Here is a 26,224-nt window from a genome sequence, read left to right as displayed (position 1 = left end):
AAGTTTGTTTAGTATTATTTTTATTTAAATTATATATTTTATTTAGTACCTACTACTAAGTTATTTAAGACCAAATGCACCAAAATAATATTTGTATTTGTTCCGGGTAACTTCTGATCATCTTGGTAGTATATCCAAAGTCTACATAACAAAGACAAATAACTATTTCCTTCATCAATAATACACAATCAGGCGTTACCGGATTCCAAATAAGCTGCAGATCTTATAAAATGATGTCTAATTATTGCAGTACTAACATTTGAAATCAATGGGTTATCCATTATCCACCCTCAAGTTAATAAATAACAATAAAATAAATAAATAAAGGTTCGACAGGACTCCTAGTATTGAATTCGAAGTTATGGTATTCGAGCTTCTGAGCCGTCATAATGACTCCGTGGCTATACTCTTTAGATTTCTTCCTGCTTTTTTTGTGACTTCTTCTTTCTCTTTCCCCAAACCTCAGACAGTAGTCTTTTCTTGCCTATTTCCACGAGGTTAGATTGGCTCGGCAAAATGCAGAAAGCTCCTAAGGTAATTTAATTGATTTATTAGTGTTATATCTAATGTTCATATTGTTTTTATTTATATTTTGAAGCACAGAACTATTCCTAACCCACGAATTTTGTTACAGACGGCGAAGGAACCCATCCAAAGTGTCCAGGTGTTTGGAAGAAAGGTTAGTAGGCTAGGCATATTATCACATTTTAGACTATTCTGTTATGTTTGATTGAAATGATTTTGCCAATATTTCTTTCTATGAATCATCCATAAACTCTATTTAAGATTCGTGTGATAAGTTAGGCTAGGTTGAATCTTTAAGTTTAGTTACTTATTATTTACCAAAGTTCTAGGCTTAAGCCTATGTACCCTAGAATCACCTTAACCCAGGCCTTGGCCAATATGAGAACCAAGGCCAGCTTTTTAGCCCCGACAGACGTTATATTTGATTCAAAGAGTCGGCCTAACTTAGTTTGTTTTCAGTACCCAAAGACGGTAAGTGCGGCTGCGGAATTGTCAGCCTTGCCTGGTGATGGGAGCAGATAGGGTACTGTGTGGTTGAGTCCATGATAACGTTTGAATTTAGTTTCATCCATATCAGAGGTATTTTATAGCATGTAGGCCTACTTTGTGCCTATTATTGTGTACGTAGGGTTAAAGGAACTCAACTGCAAGCAGGCCCTAAGTAGGCTATAAAAAAAATGCTGGGGAAAAAAATCAGGTAATTATTGCTTAGTTAACATAATAGGCTTATAAAAATTATCACATTAAATGCAATAAACACAGTTTTTTCTACAATGCTTCATTAACTTACAGTAAACATAGCCTAATTTAAGTTAACCTTTCAGAGGGCGCACCCGGAGGTTACTTCCAGGTCAATAAAAACAAACATTTAGGCCTATGAAGTAAAATTTGTATTTTAGTGCACAAATTAAGCTTTATTTTTAAATATAAGCATCAAAAGTGTGTTTAGTGAGCTCTTAATTATAAAATAACGCAATTTAGATCTTATAAATGTTAAATTAAACTACTATTCGGTAAAAATTCAGTTTCCCCAACTCACCTAAAACGCACTTCCTGAAGTGTGAAATTGTGTAAAAAGTGTAGGCTATTTAATGAAGTTTTGGACTTTACTGATGGGCGGAAAAGTCATTATATGACCGAAAATATTAATTTCCTAAGTATGTCCAAAAAATCATAATTACACCAATTTACACAATTCCACACTTCAGGAAGTGAATTAAGAACCTAACTGACAATAAACAACTCGTACAAACACTTACGCAATCAATGCCTTCTAACAGTCGATGACGTCATCAGCGCTGTGGAGGGTAAAGCTGGCCAGCAGCTTTGAAAAAATTGTGGATACGTTCAAGCGGCGAATACCGTTGCTTGAATTGGAATTCGGCCAAATATCCCACAAAGTGTTTTTTCCGAATCCCATACCGGGGGATGGTTGCCCGCACCTCCCTCCAAACACGCTCAATATTGTTCGTGTGAGCACCAGTCTCGGGATCAACGAAGTTCACAGAGTGGTTGACTTGAAGATGCCTGAACCCCTCCTGGCCTAGACAGTCGTACGCCCGCCAGCAGTCGCTGATGATTGTTGTGCCAGGAAGGATCCACTCGCGAATCAATGCCAGCAAAGTCGCAGAGTCCCTTGATTCCACAGGAACAAGGAAGGTCCTCTTCGTGTTCACGTCAATACCACCGAACACCCACTGTCCTTCTATAATTCGCCCGCGATTATATTTCCGCCGTCCGAACTTCGCCTCGTCAATTTGCACAACCGCCTGCGGTCCACCGATCCTCTCCGAACGGTCCACCATGTGATTGACGTACACCTCCCGGGTGAACGAGTAGGCCTACCAATCAACAATGGTCGCGCTGGCAATCCCCAGCTCCCGACGAATGAAGGCCTGACGAGGTGGTTTCAGGTGAAGAAAAATAGATACGAAGACAAATATCTGCTCAACAGATAAATGAGAGTTCTCTAGGAAGGTACCAGCCCGCGCGGAGACGTTGAATGAGCACTGCCGCTTTCTCTTCTTGTTGATCGACAACCGGCGCCGACAACGAAAAGTAAGATCGTCCACGACCAGCGGGCACAAATTACCACATCGAGTGCAAGCACTTTCCCGGCTCATCACACCGTGATTAACCATAAACAAGACAATGTCAGTCCGCGATCTACGCACACTGTCCAAAAACTTCACTTCGCAAGAATCGCACTGAGGTTCGATTACGTCAGCCATCTCGGAACAACCTACTAAAACTGGCGAAAACTGGTTTAACGAAGACGAAGCACTACAGCAAATTACCCCAGGAATCACCCGCAAAACCCCCAGGATTCACCAGAAATCCCCTCCAAAATAGCTATGTGATCCCGCAAACTCCCTATTAGTACACCAAATCGCAGCGCAAAAACTTTTACCATGTAGCACAACCGTCCCGAACCACTTAGCAGAAGTGACAAGCGCTGGTTAAAGTGAAACTATACAGCAGAACCACGGCCGCCTTTACGGCCGCCTCTAAGGCGGCCATGACAGAACTGCTGTTAAGTAACTAAACTTATGCAGACTTGCTGTAATAGTATTCATATTCGTATTTTGTATTGAAACTATTCTAAACTAACCAACCCTAACCAAACTTGCTGTATAAACTCATTATACAACAAATATGAAAAGACATGTGGTGAAGGGGGCCGGACATTATGCGGGTTCTTGGCTGCACTAAGTCCTTTGAAGGTAGGTTAGATTAGTGAAGTTAAAGTATAGGTTATAGTTGGCCGGGCTGTTTATTTATGTAAAATCTACAACGTTTTATCACTATAGGAACATTGGCTTAAACAACGGTACCATTTCAAAAATGCAAGCATTTTTGAAATCGTAGCCTCGTTGTTTAAGCCAATGTTCCAATAGTGATAAAACGTTGTAGATTTTACATAAATAAACAACCCGGCCAACTATAACCTATACTTTACCTTACTAATCTAACCTAACTTCAAAACACTTATTGCAGCCACGAACCCGCATAATCCCCGTCTCCCCTTCCCCACATGCCTAAATAAAGTATTTCCGAGGTTATTTTACATAGTCTACAACCCATTGGTATGATGAGAATTATTACTCTTTGCCTTGCTGACTCATAACCAGTGGCCAATAGCGAAGCGTCAACAACCCAAGTGACGTATCATTGGCCAATAGCGACGCGACAACAAACCTAGTGACGTGGCATTGCATTTATCCCTGATATGTGCATAAAATCCCTAAAATGGGGATATTATCCCCAGTAATTTTGATTTTTATCCCGTTTTAGGTACTTTATCCCGCATAATTAAAAAAAATTCCCATATTCGTTGTACAAATTACCCATCTTCCCATGAAATTACCCTTTTGTCTCGATGTTTAAGCGACTTTTTCCCCCCACCCAAAACCCCGGATTCCCACTCTGTCCCCTAGTGAGTAGGAATAATGGCTGATAACAAAAACCCTGTTGTCTCGATGTTTTAGCGAGTTTAATTATTTTAGCGAGTAAGGAAGCCTCGGCGACAAAAAAGTTATTTAAGCGAGTTGTAGTATTGATGTCAAAGAACAGTTTAAGAACGTTTTTAAGTGCGTTTCAGGTGAGTTGTGGAAACTGAACAATAACCTTTAAATTTTACCTCAATGCCCTATAATGTGGTTATAGATTATAACACTCTCAATACCTGATGTTTTAAGTAATTTAACAGAATGGGTATCTTAATACTAAATGACTCTGTACATACGTCGTTCGTGAATCTCCCTTTTAGCACGGCTAAGAGTGTTGCAATTCGAAATTTAACTTCTTCACCCATCTTGTACAAACTATATATTTACTAAATAATGCCATGATCCGTAAAAAAATCATTATTTACAGTAATTGTTTACACGCAATAATCAACACACGCAGTAAACTAGAGTTCGCATCACGGAAGTTGCCTCCAGGCTTTATAAGAATCGGCAGAGCGCACACGGAAGTTACTTCCAGCCAGTTTGTTACAAAACTAACAAATATAAAATAGTAGGGGTGAGTTTTGACCTTCACTCGATTCTAGGAATGACATGCATGAGGTACAGTGACAATCACACTACCGACACCACTCAAAATAATATAATCGCGAAAAATAAAACATTCCTGGAGGTTACTTCCGTGATGCAACCTCTGGAAGGTTAATAATTAAGTTTTCATTAGCATATACAATAACTGAATAACTCATTTATTTAGCTAGGCCTAACCCTTCAATTGTCTCTAGTTTTGGTCTTAATGTTCGCCCATTTATTGCGCAATCGCAGGGTTTTATTAAAATGTATCTTAGAAACTTAAAAACAATGCAAAGTATACAGTTTATAATTTTGTTAAGAAAATTATGGGCTTCAATGTAACATATAAAACATTACAAAAAAAAGTTCAACAATTTTTGTGGGGTTAACATTTTTCAAAAGTTATAAAATAAATGAAAAAACTTTATGTTTGCGCTCAATAAATCGTTATAATTTATAAGCTAGGTCTACGAATATTTTAAAGCAGCCACTTTGTTCAGAATTTTATGAGGATTCCAAAAATATAATAGTAAAGAAAGTAGGTTTGCAAATAAATAAGTTATGGGCAAATAACAGATTTCGATACGTATAGCGTTTAGCTAAGAATGCATAGCCTAACCATAGCTAGGAATCTGGCTGATAATTTACATTAATATCACTACCTACTTCTTCAGGATCATCAATCAGCCCTTCAAAATCACTTAAATCTTCTTATAATGCACCACGTATATCACTACTTTTGTTTTTTAACACGAAAACAATGATAAACGTAATAAAACACATCAGTCATCGGTGCGAGGTTAACTAAGCTGTTTACAAATACGCTGTCTGCTACAATATTTTTGGAACTAAAATGTAAAGTGTCTAGAAACAGACATCAGGATAAAGCTTAGAATCTGCCGAAAACAACAAAACCAATCTCGATCCTGTTCAATCTGATTCAGTCAGTCCCAGAGCCTTCGCTGTAAACGATGTTTGTGTGTCGCTAAAGCACCACGGCGGGTGTGTTGTATGCGTCAATTACGCTACACTTAACACTCGGAGGGTTAAGATAGCCTAGAGTTAATTTTGGTGCTTTGAATTCAATTTATGCTTTTTAGTGTAAGTTAGGCCTACCTTGAGGTAATCAGGCCCACAAATTATTTAACTACGGTACGCTATGCTATAATTTGACCTGGAAGTTTTGCATGTAGAACTTGATAACGAGGAATTGTTAAGTTAAATAGTAAATAGCTTGCCTGACAAGCCTCACAGACAGGAAAAAAGGCTGCACGAAGTGGACTGACACCATATCTTGGATTATTTATATTTAAGTAACATAATTAATAGATTGTAATTCCGCTTTGCAGAAGAGCGCTACAGCAGTTGCTTACTGCAAGCGAGGGAAGGGTAACCTGAGGGTCAATGGCAGACCTCTGGAGATGGTGGAGCCGAGAGTTCTACAATACAAGCTACAGGAACCCATCCTTCTCTTGGGCAAGGTAGGCTAAAGAAACTTATTAGGCATTGTATTAGTTTACACAACGATCACATAAGATAAGAGTCTTAACGACACAAGTTGATATTTAAGGTACGAGCCTATTTACACGAGTTTAGTAGCCTACATTACTTTACCTATGATTGTTTTTTAATTACTAGAATTCACTACTGATAACCTCCAAGAGAGGTTAGGTTTTCGTTTATAACCTCATATTGCTACTGACTGATGCAACGATTCATTGTACCAAACACTAATTGTACCCCTCAACAATTCAATTGACCTGAACAGCTTATTAGAAGTTCGAAGTATTACATTTTTACTTTTCTCTCAATCCTTGAACATCATTGGTCCGTTACCCATGTTGTTAAGTAAAAAAAACAATGTTAAAAGTAAGTGAACAATGCTGTTAAGCGAATATTTTATTCCAAAATCTGAACTGAAACGGCTAGTAAGAGTCTAGAAGCATTACATCTAATTACACAATTTTATTTGTAGGCCTATTGTCTCCAATTGCAAGCTGACTTTGACATTTACCGAGTATTTTAGAGGGGAAGTTGACGAATTTAGTCATTTTCTACTCCAAACTCATTGCGATATAACACACTTAAGGTTATCGAAAAGATCGACATCCCTGTGTGGAACTCTTTTTTACTGTGTCCATGTTACCTACTAACATAGGTTTACTTTCATTCCATCATAACCGAAACTGTGTATTAGCTAGCTTATTTAATAAAGAAAATTATTTACTAAAGGAAATGAGTTAAAAACATGAAGAACTTCTAAATAGGTAATACTAGAATGCCAGTTTGTACTGTCACACCACTTTGGGCTTGCACACATTTTAGTGGAAACCGTTATTCAGTATTAGTCGGTAATGAAGTCAGTTCAGGTGTAATTTGGTAGTTATTGTTTTTTGTGACTTATTGAAAATGTCTGATTATATCCTACCTTATAACTAAAGATCACGAAGAGTAAATAGAGGCTTTAGAGTTTGCTTGGGCCCGACTTACGGCCCAAAATAGAACAATTTGTACAAGTTCAGTGCAATTTGGTAGATGGTTTCGAAATTTCTCAATTAAATTTTTGTTGCTGGGAGTTTTGGCTATCAAAGGAAGGATTGTCTATACATCCTCATATTGATGTGGTTCTTATTTTTTTAAAGTTCATTATTCGCCCCTTCAGCCAATATTAGATGCCCCCAATATCGCTTTCTCCTTGCCTTCGATAGGCTTGCAAATGCACAACAACATTATTATTATCAAAGTCCTATCATGACATTTAAACTTTACATTTGTCATTGTGGTTCGCATATTAGGCTCAGGCCGCATGACAATAACTAGGTTTTGACGTGGTCGTTGTTAGGCAAGCGCCAATTGTGTTGCAGCTCATAATGATAGTCAGTTTTTGTTAACCTGGATATTTTTAACATTTAACCCGTTGCCTGATCTGTCATAAATTGTTGTGATCGTCGCAGGAGCGTTTCTCCGGAGTAGACATCAGAGTGAGAGTGAACGGAGGAGGTCACGTAGCTCAGATCTATGCCATCAGACAAGCCATTTCCAAGGCTCTTGTCTCCTACTACCAGAAATGTAAGTCCATGCCTAATCTCTAACTTATTTAGGATGTTTAATACTGTGAAGTTGATTTTTTTAATTTCAAAGTCGTTTGTCCTAATCATCTAACTTCAAGTGCTTTCTATTTCTAAAACAATGAAGTAATACAGCAATTATATCTTTACACTTTGTCAAGCCGGGTCTAGTGATTGTTTTTCTCAAGACCTTTTAATTTGCAAGACAAAAATATTGTGCTTGTGAGTGTCATGTATGGGTGTTGTCCTAAACAACAGACTGGAAACCAGCAGTATTTCTTGTTTATTTATTTATTCTAGTTTTTATAATAAAATGCACGGTATTGATTTAGGAGGAGGTGAAGTATTGTTAACTAACTCATCTTTAGTCCTGGGTAATTAACGAGTCACCAAATTATTCTTATCGGTCATGGGCTATTGAGATCGTTTTCATATGCTATTTGTCATAGGGCTATCTGTTAATGGTGCTTTTTAGAAAAGGTCTACGTTAGATAGTCACAAGACCAGGATTTGGACCGTTCCCTTTCAAAACGTAAAAAAATGCAATTGGCTTGGAAAACACAACTAAATGATTCTGCGTACTGGGGGAAATAATAAGAGAGGGAGGGAGAGGATAGCTCATAGGTAGGGATGGTCAAGTCTCGAAATTTCGGGAAATTTTAAATCTCGTTACACGAGACGAGATTTCTTTTTGGCCGAGATTTTTATCAAGACGAGAATAATAAAAAAAAAAAAAAAAATTAGAACGTCTGCAGAAAGTCAATGCAATACCCGCAATACAGGAGCGTGTTGTAGTTGCGTTTCCATTGCGAAGGCGTTCTTATTTAATTAATTCTTTAAATGTAAATATTACTTTAATTATTTTAATAATATTACTTTAATAACATTTGAGAAGTTTTGTAAGCAGTGTGAGGAATGTTTTATTACTATAAAAAGTAAAAACAAGTAACTATTTTATAAAAATTAATATTGCTTTTATTTTATGATTTATTTTATTTTAGGATAAGTTGAACTCTATCCTAACTGATATCACTATGTTTCCTAATCGTAGGCATTTTTAATAAGTTAGGCGTGATTAATAAAAAAATGTTATGCTGATGTTTTTTAATAAAAGATTGTAAATATTCTTGCCTATTATCATAATTTTTGTATTTAAACAGTCATCTAACAAAATGTTACAAAATCAGGTAAAAATTTTGAACGTGCATTTCCCGTTGTGTATGAGAAGGGAAATCCCGTCTCGATCTCGTCTCAAAATTTTATGAGAAATCAAAAATCTTGTCACGTCTCGAACTAAAAATCCAATCTCGTCCATCCCTACTCATAGGTGATGTTTTCTGCGTACTTGCTGATCAAAATCAATTCCGTGCCAACGCCCAAACTGTTCAGTCTACTCAGCATTAGGCGCAATTGCATTATTGTACTTCCCACAATTAAATATCCATTAACTTTCTGAATCCCGTAAGCAAGACTTTGTTGGACACTCAAACGAGGACTACCTGTTTATCAGTAAAGGAACTCGCTATTTTTTTTATGTGGCTGGAATCCGTCACAAACTTTTGCAATATCATCAACTGTTGTCATGTATCACCATATTATAATGTTTAGACTTAATTTGTAAATGTTTATAACCCATAGACCAGTAGAGTAATACTGCACTTTGTCTAGATGTTGATGAAGCATCCAAGAAAGAGATCAAGGACATTCTGATCCAGTACGATAGGACACTGTTGGTAGCCGACCCTCGCCGCTGCGAGCCCAAGAAGTTCGGAGGTCCAGGAGCCAGGGCCAGATACCAGAAGTCATACCGTTAATGTCTTCTGTTATTTTTTATCAATAAAATGGTTTGTTAAACCCTACCTTTCTTGAAGTTCGTTTTGTCTCACAAATACCACTTTGAACAGGTCAACCAGAACATATACAGGGTGTCTAGTAGTCGGGAAAATCGGGAAAGTCGGGAATTAGTATTGAATTTTAAAATGGTCTTGAAAGTCGGGATTTAGTCTTAAATTTGATTTAAAAGTCGGGAATTTTCATGATTTTGCCGCGATCGTCGTCTTGCGTTTACGTAACCGCAAAAGCCAATGATAATGTCTACACAGCCTCGGGAAATGTTCACGATTTTGCCGCGATAGTGGACGACGACGATGACGTTTCCGAAACCACGAAAGACGACGATGACGTTTCCGTGACCGCGGGAGACGACGATGATATCTGCTCGGCCGCGGGAAATGTTCATGATTTTGTCACGATCGCGGACGACGACGATGACGTTTCCGTGACCGCGGGAGACGACGATGATATCTGCTCGGCCAAGGGAAATGTTCATGATTTTGTCACGATCGCGGACGACGACGATGACGTTTCCGTGACCGCGGGAGACGACGTTGATATCTGCTCGGCCGCGGGAAATGTTCATGATTTTGTCACGATTGCGGACGACGATAATGACGTTTCCGTGACCGCGGGAGATGACGATGACGTTTCCGTGACCGCGGGAGATGACGATGACGTTTCCGTGACCGCGGGAGACGATGATGATGTCTACACGGCCGCGGGAAATGTTCATGATGTTGCCGTGATCGCGGACGATGACGATAACATTTCCGTGATCGCGGACGATGACGATAACATTTCCGTGACCGCGGGAGATGACGGTAATGTCTAAACAGCCGTGCGAAATGTTCATGATTTTGCCGCGATCGCGGACGACTACGATGACGTTTCCGTGACCGCGGGAGACGACGATGATGTCTACACGGCCGCGGGCAATGTTCATGATTTTGCCGTGATCGCGGACGATGACGATATCATTTCCGTGACCGCGGGAGATGACGGTGTGGTCTAAACAGCCGCGGGAAATGTTCATTATTTTGCCGCGATCGCGGACGAGGCCGCGGGAAATTTTCATGATTTTGTCACGATCGCGGACGACGACGATGACGTATCCGTGACCGCGGGAGATAACGATGACGTTACCGTGACCGCGGGAGATGGCGGTGATGTTTCCGTGACCGCGGGAGACGACGATATCTGCTCGGCTGCGGGAAATGTTCATGATTTTGTCGCGATCATGGTCGGCCGCGGGAAATGTTCATGAGTTTGTCGCGATCATGGTCGGCCGCGGGAAATGTTCATGAGTTTGTCGCGATCGCGGACGACGACGATGACGTTTCCGTGACCGCGGGAGATGACGATGACGTTTCCGTGACCGCGGGAGACGACGATGACGTTTCCGTGACCGCGGGAGACGACGATGACGTTTCCGTGACCGTGGGAGACGACGTTGATGTCTACACGGCCGCGGGAAATGTTCATGATTTTGCCGCTATCGCGGACGATGACGATCACGTTTCTGTAACCTCTGCAGTCAATGATGATGTCTAAACGTACGGTACGTGGAAGATTTCATGATAAAAAAAAACAAATTTGCTAGTTATAATTTTTTATTGCTGCATTATTTCTTTACTTGAAAACACCACATTTTCATAATACTACTTTATGACAAAGACAGGGGTTGGTGTAGTATTATTCAGAAAATTTGGTTAAGCTATAAAAATTGGTATCGGTATCAAGAATCGAGAATTGATACATTTTGGTATCAACACGCACTAATTGTTGAAAAAACTAGTCTTGAAAAATCTGGAATTAGTCTTGAAAAGTCTGGAATTAGTCTTGAATTTTATAATGGAAATAAACTAGACACCCTGATATAGGAAATTACGTTAACCATTCATATATAATACAATTAAACTTTGCAATATGTTTTACTGGTCAACGTTTTTAATTGTCGCGGATATTTCTGAATACTTAATTTTAAAGGATTGGGAATAGTGAATTTATTGAGGTATGGTTGGACAAATTTAGGATATGAATAAAAAGATGAGATCAACACAAACATTTAATTCTTATTAATAACATAATACTGTCAACAAATACCATTAAAGTAATGTCACAAGAACGCATGGATGCTTTAATACGATTTTAAGTAGTAGTTTAAATGCTCTTTTGAAATTGTTACACTTCAAGAAAGTAGTGAACATTTACAAATGCTTAACGTCAATTAGAACTATAAAATGAATACTTGTGGAATTAGAATGAGAAAGTATTATTTGAATAATGTAGGACTTAAAATATGTGTGGGAAAACATATTATTGAAAAATGTTTTTTAAACCTTTGCCTCCCTGTATTGAAATGCATTAAATTTGTTAAACACTTATTTATTTCATTAACACAAGTCACACTATTAAACACACAAGACACAACAGCTACATTATTTGTACTACTCAAATACTACGAAGTTGCCTTTGGATGGACATCTAAATGCTAACTAATTTAAAAACACCCACTTTTACTCTAAACACTGATGTCTTTAGTTTGTACTCCAACTTGGGGTAGAACTTACTAGAAGATATATGAAAATACTCGTTTGAAATTAAGTTTTCTTTGAAATACTATACAACTGAACATAGTTGTGGAATACTATAGTTAGTAACTTATCTTAGTTTTAACTGTACAAAACTTAACACTGTACAATTTAATTATTGGAAGGAGAATAAATGTCTTAAATGCTTTTTAAACAGGTTAAATATGTACAATCTCGTATAAACGTGAGATCATTTGTAGGAAATACTTCTCTGAAAATTTAGCAAATTGTGGAGTGTAACCATAACATACGTAGCTCGTAAAGATATTAGAGGTCACAACAGTTGACACAAATTAAGCTACTCGTTATGTGCGTTACAATAATTTTGCACAAATCGGCTTCAAGAGTTTTTAATTAGATTCCTCGATAAGAATATTTTTATATGTATTGCAGCTTTTCAATGATAGTTTTGGTTAACTTGATTCTTAACATTTAACTCTTGGAAATTAAAGGATTGACAATGCTAAAGCTAACATAAACTATTTGTTTTACATTCTTTTAAGCTGGGTTTTCCTAGGCGCGGAAGCGGAGAGCGGAAAAGAGATTAACTTGGTGTTCTGCTCCGCTTCTAGGAAAACAGTAACATAAAATTACCTAAGACAAGTCAGTCCGCTCTCCGCTCTCCACTTCCGCGCCAAGGAAAACCCGGCTTTAAGGGAAAATCTGCCAAGTTTGGTTTGAGTAATCCAAACACATAATTTTGATCTCTGATAGGACTTCTTAATTTTTCTCAACTTGGAAGAATCGAGTTGACTGTTCCTCTCCAGTGGTATATCCAGGGGGTGGGGTTTACGGGCATAAACCCCCCTTAACCTCTACAACTAAATCTCTTATATGACTATAAATAGCCTAAATATGCAAGTTTACAGGTTAAATTTTCTGTGACCCCCATACCCACTCTTCAACCTTGGTGGGTATTCCAGACCCCTTCGGTGAAACCCCCCTTAGGGTGATCCTAGTTACACCAATGTTCCTCTCCCTCTTAAAATTTAATAAAAGAATCTGAGGTTGTAGTTAGCGGCTTAGTGGTTCTTAAGTGAAATTAGAAAATGCAAAATAGTCTGTCCAGATTTTTCTCTTAAAATTTGAAAATTCTTCTTCCTTTCCCTACGGTAGACTTGCTATCTGGTATAAGTTTTCCTAAAAGTCAAGTTTGGCCCCCATCCTGCGCAAGGCTATGATGGTGTTGACGATTTTTATCCATCGTCGCTTGATAACGTATCTCTTCAGGTTGGTCTTGTCGAGTCTCACATCGGCCGCTTTGTCCAACCAAGTGTGCTTCAATGTGTCCCCCGGAGTCATTCTCTCTCTGGAAAATAAATCGCAACAATACTCTGAAAGAATTTACGTTTCACTTAGGCATTCTATAAATTCCATTTTACAGTTTGGGGTAGTGAGAGCACCCCAATTTTCTTGTGCCACGATAATGCAACAATGAATGAACAGCTGTGCTTATAACATCAATTATTAAACTATGAAACTTTTGTAAAAATTGTGCTATGGGGTTATTTACATTGAGTTTGCTGTGTAATTTTTAAAAATAGCTATTCTTGAGCAAACCAGGGATTGTTTAGATCACATACCATCTTTGGTCGACGTGGCGCTGTTCCAGATCGGTAAACGATAGGGAACTGTGTAAGTAGGCTGCAATGAACAAACAAGCTGATATGCAGCAAAGTAACTTGTATATTTATAGTTTAGAACTTCAACCCCAAAAAAAGCAGCTGGCCAAATTCAACTTTATTCCAATGTTGGAAAATAACATCATGCTATTTTTAAGAATAACTTCTGCAGTTTTGAATAAACATTTTGAACAGCACAAGTCAAACAAGCCCTGAAAGGTTCAATGCCTCTTAAGGTGCTTCGGTTGTCATATTACTCTCTACTTTTGACAAATTCCTTTAGGGGGCGATTTATTGTGCGTTATATGTCTTTTATTTTTACTGTTGTCTATGTTGACTTTTTCAAAGATAAGCTGGCTGCATCCTTAAAAAATTGGGAGTGTTGCATGACGTCCAATGATACAAGTCAGTGAGTGTCACGACGTCCAAAATATCATTCTTGAGCTCTCATGATGTCCAATATAAACCATTATTGTACGACTTCCAAATCTCATCGTGTCCAAATGTACAGTAACTGTAAGAAACATAGTCTTTCTACGCTTTGGTCGTCATGCAACAGCGCACTTTATACTCTTAAAAACTTAGCAGTTAGCACCATGTCAAAAACTGTTGCTGCACGACGACTAATTCCATGACGTCTAAAGCTTGTAGAAGGACTAAGTTTACTGTTCAGTTACTGTACTTTTGGACGTTGTGTAACAGTCAAATATTTTGTTTTGGGCCTCGTGACACTCACTTATATCATTGGACGTCGTGCAATGCTATGCATCCAAGAAACATAATCCTAGCTCAGGGAGCATTTTCTTGAACAAAACCAAATGTCTGCTTTAATATTTTTGTTCAGGTTGATATTGTTATATTATTCAATAATGCAGTGTTTATTAAAGGTCTCAATGGAGGTCTAATGAAAACACATGATTAACAATTCAAAATATATGTACATTTATTACAAATTTACAATTATACACATACAAATACAAGTTAAGTAATTCTATGAAGTAAATTAAAATATATTTGATCCTTTGAACATTTTTACAATAAAATATATTGCTAGTGTTAGTTTTATTGCACTCAAAAGATAGAGTTGTAGAAAAAAAGGGAATTGAAGGGAAAGTTTATTGAAGTTGTACTTTCATTAATTTAAAATATCACTGACTATTGCTATAAGTTACATGTTGTCACACCTTTTACTTACTGCCTTAGGAAAGTCAGATTTTTAATGGTTGGATGTAATTAACTAAACATAAACTAGTGATTGAATGAAAAGAACATAAAATAAACTTAAATAAATAATACTGGGGTTGTCTTATTTTTGTAGTCTATTAACGCTATTCTCACAAATCTTTAAAATGTTAGTGCTATTCATATAACAGGCTAGAAAAAAATATATTTTGTCTTCGTGATAGGGATGAAGTATTTTTTCTAAGACTCATCATCAACTTGCATTTATTATTAACAGAACGGTATAAAACTCGTAGACTAGTTGAATCAGCCTTGTTGAAATTACATTCATTAATAACAAAACTTTTGGCACAACAAAATATGACTAGAAAACATAACAGCTAACAATATGACAAGTTTAAAAAGACCCGGTGTGAATGTTGCTCTTCACAGTTTTTGAAGTACATGCAATTGTGTTTTTGTTGCAGCTACGATAATTGTTTCAAATTGATAAAATATTGAGTACCGGTACTTTTATATGTCATACTTTTGTTCCAACCGCATGTGTTTAGGAAATATTCAGGCACATATCTGCCAAGGGATAGGTTAAAAAGAAATACTGTTACTGTATGTTTAAAATTTAAAAGTACAATAAATACAACCTAAGGCAACATCTGGTGTTAAAAATATTTACAAACTTGAACTAGAATGAATTTCATGCACAGCCCAGTTTGACTTGTCCGAGTATCACATTTGTTTGGTCAGAATACGCTTTTACTTAGAACTTATCGAGGTAACTTTGGTTTTCTTCTCACTCGATCTATGTTTAGTTTGAGAGACGGATTCCGCTGAAGAATTCTCCGAGTGACCTTCCAGTTTGTCGAATAACCGCAAGATGACGTCTTTGTTGAGAGGCTCGGTTACTCGCTCAGGCGAACTTCTAGGCGTCTGAGGTGCAGAATGGGTCTGACAAGACTCTGGAGTCAAAGGGTTCGGAGGAATAAAATAAGTCATGTTTGTCGCCGGCGGAGGAGAACCTATTGGAACATCTCTGTTCAAATTCGTCACCCGGAACTTTGGCCTTTTAGGAGCTACCCCACGGTTTGCTATCTGGCGCAGAAAACTACTGCTGTTGTTGTTAGATTCGTCCAACAGATCGCTCTCAAAGAGTCTCGTGGACAGTTTTTTTATTTCGCTCATGATGCTCGCACCATCGATTGAGTTTTCTATGTCATGCATAAAGCACGAAATATCTGAACACCGCCTTTCGAATCGGTCTGTTTGAAGATTACGTAGAAGCGGGTTCAATTTTTGCGTATCAATGTTGATCGGGTTTGAAAGTTTCACAGGTTCTTTAGGTTTTGCGGTGGTTGAAGTCTCTGCGTCTTTACCTTCAACAAATATTTTGTGTGTGATTATTTTAGGTTTAGTAACTGTAGCCTCACTTTCTCGCTTCGTATCCTTCCCTGAACTCTCTGAACCTCTAGGATGTGTTTGTCCGAGAACTATTCCCGCGATCTTCGGTTGAGGGCTGGTATTTAAATTTTTCTTGGTTATATTAATTTGCGTCCCTCCCTGTTGGATCCTCGAGTTAAAAAGACCAGTGTTCGACGCAGACCCTGAAGGCTTCAACGGAAACTTTGATGAAACTTTTTCCTCTTCCGATTTGGAACTGGTTTTAACCGGAGGTTTCCCCTCTGGAAGGCTCTTTTGTGATTGAATCCCAGATGGTTTCTTAGTCCAAGAAAATGTGCTTACTTTCACTTCTTCCGGGCCCGTGTCTTTTATCTCTTTGCTTTTAACAGGTACCAAATCTATCTTTGCTTGTTTTGACGGACTTGGCGATTGGAGGTCACCAGCATTCTTTGATCCTTTGGTAGAATCTTCAGAAGGTTTTTGCTCGATTACGACTTTCGGAGGCTCTTTTTCTTCAGTCGCAGATGAGTCAGTAGCAGGTGAGGTGACACTAGAAGTAGCTACACTGGTAGGCGCAGGCGGGGTAGCGTCTTCTGTTGCTACAGGCACATGCTCCACGGGTGTCGGGACAAGCTCAAGTTTGACAGGTGTGACGGGAGGTGTCGGTGGTAAGTTGTGGACAATCACTTGTGTCGGACTCGTCTCTCTCTTGCCCCAACTCTCCACCGTGTCGCGCAGGTTGTCCTTGGTAGTGTCCAGTAGCGGCTGCAGCGGAGGTCTTCGAGCCAGCCAGGGATGACACAAACACTCGGCCGCCGTGTAGCGCCCTCTGCAACGGCAGACAAAGACCCAGGTTAATAGCGAGGAAATGTTGCGACAAAAGGTTAGACAGGTGAACATCAACAAAATGGCATGCAAAGATAGTGGTGAGAGTAATTTATCTGAAAACTTGTATTTTAAGACAAGTATGGATCATGTAAAGTAGAAAGGCAAGCCGAATGCGTGTGCACATAAAAGCCCTTTTCGATCATCGTCGCTTTGTTATTTTGTACTGTAATCTCAGCAAATAATTGCCGTTGGATGAATTTAATATGACTAGCGTCTAGTGGTGTGACTATCAGTGTAATTAACATCATCAGTTGAGATGGGGATAGGTGCGTATTTTAACCCAAATATGAGTGAAGGATGAGTGTAGAATGGTGTGAGATGATCTGTGTCGTTTTGTTACTGACTGAGATCAGCTGTTTCATCAGTCAGGATAATAATTTATAGCTCAGGGACAGCTGGGTCCAGTTTCAAACCATCAAAAAGTGTTGTACCATATTGGGAGTCTGTCTCACCCCTCCACTTTGCTATCTTAATTGACCTGATCTGTAGTAGTATTTTCTGAACAATCATCGTTCTTTGCCATTGGCTTCGCACGAGGGCATTTAAGGTATCCTTGATTCAGCCATGATAAGTTTGTACTTAATTTAGTGCAAATTCCTTAAGTATCATATTGATTTAAGACTGAAATACGTCCCATGAACTTATATGGACCAGAAGTAGACCGTTCATACTTATAGATAAGGCTTATGCTACTGTTAAAGGTCTTCCTTTTAGTTTTTCTCGCAATGATAGTGGATGAGGTCATAGAAATTTTATTGTTTGAAATCAATTTGCCTCGACAGAGTGCCATGTGTCAGTTCGCTCTAGCGTTATTTTATTCTAAACTGGTTAAAACTCCAATATGGTAATCTAAAGACCGGTCTACACGCTAGGATTTCATGTACGTTTTATCTGCACAGGTAAACGTTGCAGTCAAGTCATAGCAAAGAAATGCGCCCACACAGTACAGGTTATAATTTTGTATGTAGTTTTGTGATAACTTACAGTGTATGTGCATGTTTTATCAAGGAAGATGTGTTATTGTGGTCTATTTTTGCAGTCTGTGTTGCAACAAAGCAAAGAAATAAGTATGAGCGAAGACGACGCTCACTATGGTCAAGACGTTGATTACTAAAAGGCAAACATTTTCATAATCGTTTGTCTGTTCACATTTGGATCTACTGCTTTGTATTTTTCCAACAAGACTAAGTCTGATTCTTATCACGGTCACTATATTCCTTACTCTTGAAATTCCAAAAACAAGGAAAACTTCTGTACAGTTCGATGAATTCGACAATAAACTCACGGTAACATTGGCAAAGATCTGCCATCGTAAAAAAAACACACTTATCCCTCTAACAGGACATGAAGGTTGACAGGGTACACACGCAACGTCTAGTCTGAAAACATTGTCAAAACTATGCTCTCCTCAATAATTTCATCTCTCCGTCTTTTGTCTCCGAGCAGTTCTCAAAAATGCACAGTTTTACCGTCCACACGCAACGACTTGACTACAACACTTTACCTGCGCAAGTAAAACGTACGAGAAATCCTTGTGTATAGACAAGTCTTAAGGTCTACAGTAGTTCGAAATAGGGTATCCATAGTCAATGGTTCTATTCAATGTTGGTACATTTATTATTTTGGTGGTGCCTTACAATATTTTTTATTCATAGGCATTGTTGTAAAACAAGAAGATACATTTTTCAACTTGTTGTTTTTGTTAGAGCGTTTGTTCATGCTGCAAAATATCCCAAATAAAAATAAACACTTGAATGGATCCTTAGGCAACAAAATAGCAAAATAAACAATCTACTATACTTTTAATAAACCCAATAAAACGAGTCAACACATTGTTTTTGTTACATTTTTTGCCTGGCAAAAAAACCGTTATTGATTAGTATCTTACCTAGACTGTTTGGATGGTAATAACAAAAAAATATTCTATAGAATACGATAAAATCAGCTGTTACAACATCAGGTTAAGTTCATGAATATTTTCACACACAACTAAAAAGGCTTATTGGCTTCTTAGATTCTAAACTAAAGCAACAAAAAGCAGAAAACGATTCAATTATTACAAAGCAGTAAGTATAATTTCGGAACTAAGCAAATAAGCAAAACAGGGTCTTTGTCCCACCTTAGCAGATGCTGAATATATTTTTTATACTTCAATTTTTTTTTTCTTCGAGATTGAAGAGAAAGTATCGATTTATTTTACAAGGGTAAATTTGTGTGGTCTAGAATTACAGTTTTAGAACATTAGATTATGGATGAGTAACAAAAATGACTGTGAAATATACTTTTATCACTGGCCCCTTAACAATTTTTTAGTTATTCTCTGTCAAACGTGTCAGTTGAAAGTTTTTCATTTATACTTTAAAAAGTCCCAAAACCTTTCATTAAAATTTAGACACAAACATATTAGAAAAGCAGACATTTTTACTCCTAAATTTATTTACAAAACTAGTTTTTTAGACTAAATTTAATTGTTTACTCTCAATCCTTAAGCTTAACAGCGAATCTAAATGGTGAGTTACTAAATGGATTATATTTTATTATATTTCTAAAAACCACTATGTACAATACGAACTATTTGACACAGATCGTTCTACTTACTCTCTGCTTTTGACGAGCAGTTTTCTGATGAAGTCTTTTGCGTCTTCGGAGATGTCATCGAAAGCTTCATCGTCAAAATCGTACTGAGCGATTGTTACGTTGGCCATTGTTTCAACATCGGTCTCGCCCATGAACGGAGACAGTCCGGACAACCTGAAATGTAAAATATTGCTATGAAGTTAAATTAGTATTAATAATTTGCTTAACTCCCTTAAACCTTTGTTGGGTTGTTGACTTTTAGTGGAGTCTCGGTTTTTGGTGCAAAAGTTTTGATTATTGGCTTAGCCTAAGAATGCAGTGTAGAATTCATACTCTCTCTTTCACAATGCTAGTCATACTGAAACCAAAGAAAAACACTTCTTTACTTTATTGAAGTATTCTTGGGAGATGTTCTCATAATTAAAAGTGAAATGGAACTGGCAATTTACTATGTACACTGTTGGATCTACTTCAAGGATTAGTTGCAGTTCTGAATTATCAAAATCTATATTAATAGGCAAGCATGTTTCCTTAAAAACTTTTTTCTCAGCTCGTGTGCATCGTAGGGAAAATCTGGGCATAATGTTAGAAAGATATTTTCCTGTAGGTGTGCCGAATCCCTTTATAAATTAAAATAGGCTCAAAAATAAAGACACAAAATGAATTTAAAATTAAGAAAAATTTAACGTGGGCCTTATGAGTTACCATGTTGGTGACGAAATAACAACAAAATAAAAACAGAAAATCAAAACAAATGGAAGAAATTCCAATCGCATGTTTTATTTACAGCGTGGGGTGACAATAGAGAATTCATTAACAATATTTTTTGACGAGTTTTCGACCACTGGACAACCTCTAGTAATTATTTAACTACAGTTCCAAGCTAACGCCTACTGTCCTAAGAAGGTGAAAAAATAAAAAAAAAACCTTGATAAGGGAAACAAAAACTCCTCCTTAACCCCTGATTTCACATCAGCTTATTATCTGTAATTTAATATTTTTGATTTAGACTAATATTTTGGTAAGAGTAATAAACTGTAAATTACTCACAAAACATAACAGATAACTCCCACGCTCCACATGTCAGTTCCAAAGCCGATGGAGTCAAAGTTGACGACTTCCGGAGCGACAAACTCCGGAGTTCCGAACAGGACTTGTAGCTTCTTGCTGGGATCAAACTGCCTCGCCAGACCGAAGTCTATAATCTTTATCCTGTTACCTGTCCGTGTTAGACACAGGATGTTTTCTGGCTGTAATCACAGACACTGTAATGTAATACTTCAGTAAAATTCTCTTAAGCCGTGTTTAAACGGGGCCTGTAGGCATACAGGTTACCTATTTCAAATTCACTAACTGAGTCAAGTACTCGTGTAAACGGGGATTTTTAGCTGGTTAATTTAAACCTAATTGACAAAGTTTGAATCGATTTTCTTAATAAAATAAACAGTTAATGTAGATATTACAGTTAATCATTATATTTTAAACACTTTCACAACAGAGATTTTCTGCTGGTTTAGTTTCTACAAAAATAAATATACATTATTGGTACCATAGGAGTGAAAATTTCAATATTAAAGTTAAAAAAATTATCTAAGAGATTCGAGAAAAACAAAACTTCAAACAAATGTAAATTTTTTGTTTCTTTCGAGGCACGTGAATGAGTTAACAGTGATACAAAATTTGCTAATTCTCTCGTAGTTCTGGATATTACGTTGTCTTTTACTTCTAAAAATCCACAACACCAAATATTGGTCAAAAGACCAAGCGTATTAGTTTTGAACTTGACTCCCAGGTAGCAAAACATGTCAGGTACAAGCTTTTATTTGTTTGTGTTGAGTTATACTACAGAGAAGTAAGGTACACAGGAAACATGCTTATGGGACGACCGTGCGATTTCAGATCTGGTACATGTTTTGTTGTGTTGGAAATATGTGACGAGCAAGGAACAGCCAGAGCGGTGAGCACTGTGCGGAAATTCCTATCGCACAAGGCACAGGGTCTTCCTCCACTGTGAGTGTTGTAGTACGAGGGTGAGGGGGGCGGTGCTAAACACCAAGCCTTTAAAGCTAAAAGGATTGAGTATTCTAATTAGTTTTAAACAAAAACAAAAATAATACAAACCTTTAAATCAAGATGAAGGATGTTTTTAGAATGTATGAAGGCAACTCCTTCGCAGATCTGTCTGACAAAGACTGTACAAGATTTTTCTGTGAGGATGAAGTCGTCTCCAATCACCCTGTCGAATAGTTCCCCTCCTTCAATACTAGAGAAACAAACAAGACTATAGTTGATTGTGAGCTTTTTTTTTTGTAAAAAAAACATGTAGGCTCAGTAGTCGTTTTCCTTGACATCTAATGTGACTGCACAATCATATGTTTGGAAGTTAAGTTGGATCAGGTTTCAAATTTGTCTCCGAGGCATAATAAGTAATGCAATACCCTTTTACCTTTAAAAGAATACTTTGTAGCTCAACAATTAATATATTTATTTTTTTGTCCTAAGGACGCTAGGCACGAGCCTGGGATTGTTTTTCACATTACTTCAGGCTAGACCTAGGGGTTGCGGCATTATCACTTAGATAAAATCCATTGGTGACTTGGCGGGGATCGAACCCAGGACCTCAGGAACTGAAGTCCCGCGCTCTAACCACTACGCCAGCTCGCTCCCCAACAATTAATATTAAAGAACAAAAATATCATAAAATAACACTTCCCTACATGATCTAGACAGCATGTATTGTCTTCAGCTGATTCATAGGATGACAAGACAACCCTATAAGGGATCGTAAGTTTAATCTACTATGTGGTCTAGTCACTCACAGTTCTTGTACGACGCACATGACGTTGCTGGACTCGAAGGCGTCGTACAATTGGATGATTCTCGGATGTTGCAGCATTCTCATTATGTCCACTTCCCTCTCCACATTTCTTCTGTCTTCTCGTCTTGCGATGCCAACAAATTTAGCGGCCAACGTCAACCCGGTGCTCTTCTCTCTACATCGGTACACCGTCCCGAACTTTCCTCTGAAACATTAAGATATCGGTTCTGGTTAATCCTTCTTTAATGACCCATTTGATGATTTAAAATTATAATGGTGTTCTAGTACTAGACAAAGACTATCTTAAAATCTAAAATGATAAAGTCTAACAAGAAACAACAAGATAAAATGCACAAACTGAATAACAAAAGTGAAAATAACAGTACATGACATAACAAAATAATAACAATGATAAAAAACAAACGGCATCATTAAACTGATTCATACTTTCTCCTATTATTTGCTCCTAGTAGCTTGTCAAAAACCCTTATAATGCGTAAGGGGTGGATGGTATTATTTCAAAAACCACTTTTTTGGGTTCAGAGGGACACAAAACGTATATTTCCAAGTGTTAAAGAATACATTTTTACATTCATTGCATATGTTTCTTTGGTTTGGGCAAGTAATTGTGGAAATAAACTAAATGTCCAAGACAAAACAAGATTACACAGAAAAATGTGCACGTTTAACTAAATGTACAGATAAAACTTTCACTTAAAGGTTGCAGATATCAATTATCATCAGGGATTGGCAAGAAGAGTACGCCATCTATATTAGGTTTGGCTCAACTCTTGCCTGGCCAAGAACCAATTATGAACTTTGGTTTCTTTCAATGACCTGTGATTTTCAATGAAAATCTAATCAAACCGGAATCACCTTGATTACACAACCCAAATCAAAACCAAATATAAAGAGAAACAGGCACTTTTGTTATTTTTATACAACTTATGATTATTGACTATAGTACTAAACATTCCATCCCCATGATAAAGTTTTTGCCAATTTTAAAAATCCAAACTGTAGTTGAATAGAACCACTGACAGAATGCGCTGATTTAAGTTATTGATTTCTGAAGAATGTACTGATTTTTCAACCAAGTCAAACTGTTAGGGCTACTTTTGCATCTTTTATGTTAGATCAACCATCTCAGAAACATAAACAAATAAAATTCTGTGAGTGGTGACAGCTGATCGATGTAGATGGGATGTCTGCTTCAGTACCCAAAATTCAATGGTAAAGGAGTTGATAGTATTTGTTTCATAAAGTTTCATCTATGGACTCAAAGTATAGGTATTGGTATTTGATAAGCTCAGTACAGAGAAGTAAGGGACCATACAGAAGAAACAAGCTTATGGGACGGCCGTGCGCTTCCAGCTCTAGTAGTGCTGGAAAAGTACTTATTGATCAAGGAAGAGCCCGAGCAATATGAGCACTGCTGAAATTCCTATTGCACAGGGTCTTCTTCCACCAGCGTTGTAGATTAGGACGAGGAGGTGGTGTTGGACTTCTCCCTAGACACCACTAGAGCTAGACACCACTTAAGTTTACCATTGAATGTTTCCTCTATACCTTAATTCCCTGAGTTACTTTCCGCAAAATCAAGCATTACTGGTGTTTACCGCTGTAAGGTGGCTGTCTGCCAGTTACATCAGCCAACATTCTTCTTCACTGTTGTTACTTCTACCTCCACTCGGATTATCTGCCTGTAACTTTTTACCATTCAATCATACGCTTACTCGTTTTTAGTTTCTACCAATAACATTTTGCCATTTTTAAAGCACACCCTAAATTGTCCAAACTCTCTTAGTAATTTAATTACTTCTTCAATTGCTACAAGCTACAAAATGTATTTATCTTTTCTATATTGTTATTTGACTTATTGATTCATTTATTTGCATATCAGTAATCTTATACATTGACTATTTCGAGAAAGTTTGAATTAAGTTAGTATAATTGCCCAAAAATATATATCCGCTATTTCATCTCTTCTTTGGTATTTTTGCTTGTTTCATTTATTGTTCTTTGTAATCATCAAATTTGTAGTTGCTCGTGTTATTAAACACATTATCTCCAGCGATGGAAGATTAATATTAAGGACGTAACATAGAGCACAAGGGCTTAGGTTTTTAGGATTTTATTAGAGGATGTAGGCTTATCTCACAAACAATCCTCAATACAATATTAGTTTTTGTTTTGGTGCACCATTCCTTCGCTGACAATAATTGATACATCAACATTCTTTATTGGTACCAGTGCATACTTGCATCACCAGTAAATTACCAGTGCATCACTTTTGTATTTATGTTGCTACACGATTCCTCTCAACTATTTCGTACATCAACATTTTTATTCAGTAAATGGTTCATTACTGTTGATATTCATGTTGATGAATAATCTAATATTTCACAATAACTATTGGTACATCAACATTTTTATTCATTGGTACAAAATCTGTTGGTATTCATTTTCATACATGATTCCCCGCAACTATTGTTACATCAACTTATCTTCACAATATCACTTCTTGTATTCATTCATTCCACAGCAACTTGTAAGTATCTGTACATTGATGTTTGCTCGTAACTAAACCGTCTGCCGCTGTTTGACTGAGTGTCCGCCAAACATTCTATTTCTGTTGTCTTTCATTAGCAACACTGACCTTAGTTCAGCTTCTTTATTACATCGTATTATCTTTTCAGATGTTCAAAAATGTTTCCAGTCTGTCAACAGTCTTATGTTTCTGACCTTGTCTCTGTCTACACGACGTTGTCAGCAAAGCAAACGCCAACAAAGACAAGGAAAATCAAATTTTTGTATAAAAGAATAAACTATGTTGGCTTAGAAGAAAGAAGAAAGAAATTAACAATTTTGGAACTTAATCTTTGTGAAAAATTTTATTTTTACTTAGTTTTTCATTAATAATCAATTAACTTTATTCAACTGTATGTTCATTATACATTCCAAAGGAGGCGAAAACTTCAACATGGGAGTAAAATGTCTACAATTCATAGAAAGCAAGGAAAATTAGGAGTGGATATGCATCTTTATACAGTGGAACCTCGATAACAAGATTCTTGTTAACAAGTCACCCTCGACTACAACTGTCATTTTCAAATACCTTTGAGTTTATTTTACAGAATCACATGTTACTGCAAACCTTCATAAGAAGTCAACTTCGATAACAAGTCTTATTTAATACCCATGAGAGTCTTGTTATCAAAGTTCTACTGTATTTCTAATTCTAAACCATCACAATCTCATTTTATCGTTAATAAAAGTACAGTTGAACCTCTATAAGACGAATGTCAAGGGGTACGGGAAAAATTCGTACTATAGAGGTATTCTTAATAAAGAGGGTCGTTTTATCGAGGTTTAATGCTGCTGTTATTCTTCTTATAGAGGTTTCTCCTCGCTCCAAGGTTTCTCCAAACAATGACTGAGGAAGGAGGAGGAATGGATGGGGGTTTCATGTTGAGACAAGCTTCTGTTTGTTTTGAAAACTACGTACTATGGAGGTGAAGAATATGATAAATTCGTCTTATAGAGGTCACGTTCGTCTTGTAGAGGTTTTGTCCTAAGAATATTCGTTTTATAGAGGTTAATAAGGTCCTAGCCCATGTCACAAACAAATTCGTCTTATGGAGGTTTTTAACTTAATTACTACGTTGTATAGAGGTGTTTT

The 26,224-nt window shown here is 37.3% G+C and overlaps 2 protein-coding genes across 3 annotated transcripts in view; one reads left to right on the top strand and one right to left on the bottom strand.

The window, feature by feature from the left end:
* The first annotated feature begins 428 nt into the window (after positions 1-428).
* Positions 429-9,492, top strand: LOC128986182 (40S ribosomal protein S16). The gene is made up of 5 exons (XM_054406378.1): positions 429-534; positions 635-679; positions 5,915-6,046; positions 7,520-7,634; positions 9,302-9,492. Exons 1-5 carry the CDS (start codon positions 517-519, stop codon positions 9,445-9,447), a joined length of 456 nt encoding a protein of 151 aa, XP_054262353.1. The 5' UTR covers positions 429-516; the 3' UTR covers positions 9,448-9,492.
* Positions 9,493-14,624: 5,132 nt separating this feature from the next.
* The window catches only part of LOC128986065 (calcium/calmodulin-dependent protein kinase type 1G-like), a 31,239-nt gene continuing 19,639 nt past the window's right edge, over positions 14,625-26,224 (bottom strand). For both annotated transcript variants that reach the window (XM_054406166.1, XM_054406165.1), the window contains exons 4-8: positions 22,544-22,747; positions 21,846-21,987; positions 20,775-20,974; positions 19,746-19,898; positions 14,625-17,088 (exon numbers count right to left, since the gene is read on the bottom strand). In XM_054406166.1, coding sequence (XP_054262141.1) covers positions 15,618-17,088; positions 19,746-19,898; positions 20,775-20,974; positions 21,846-21,987; positions 22,544-22,747 — 2,170 coding nt within the window. In that variant the 3' untranslated portion in view covers positions 14,625-15,617. The remainder of the gene's footprint in view (positions 17,089-19,745; positions 19,899-20,774; positions 20,975-21,845; positions 21,988-22,543; positions 22,748-26,224) is intronic.

The sequence above is a fragment of the Macrosteles quadrilineatus genome, unplaced genomic scaffold (genome assembly GCF_028750875.1).
Source record: "Macrosteles quadrilineatus isolate MER2022 unplaced genomic scaffold, UCM_ALF_1.0 Scaffold_2__2_contigs__length_208266976, whole genome shotgun sequence".
In the NCBI taxonomy this organism is placed as follows: Eukaryota; Metazoa; Arthropoda; class Insecta; order Hemiptera; family Cicadellidae; genus Macrosteles; species Macrosteles quadrilineatus.
This window is presented reverse-complemented; position numbering and strand designations above follow the sequence as displayed.

Bases quoted from the DNA above. Each gene is read 5' to 3' on its own strand.
- LOC128986182 (XM_054406378.1), top strand. The intron at 680-5,914 runs GTTAGTAGGCTA...TCCGCTTTGCAG, and splicing joins TCCAGGTGTTTGGAAGAAAG to AAGAGCGCTACAGCAGTTGC. The intron at 6,047-7,519 runs GTAGGCTAAAGA...TGATCGTCGCAG, and splicing joins CCATCCTTCTCTTGGGCAAG to GAGCGTTTCTCCGGAGTAGA.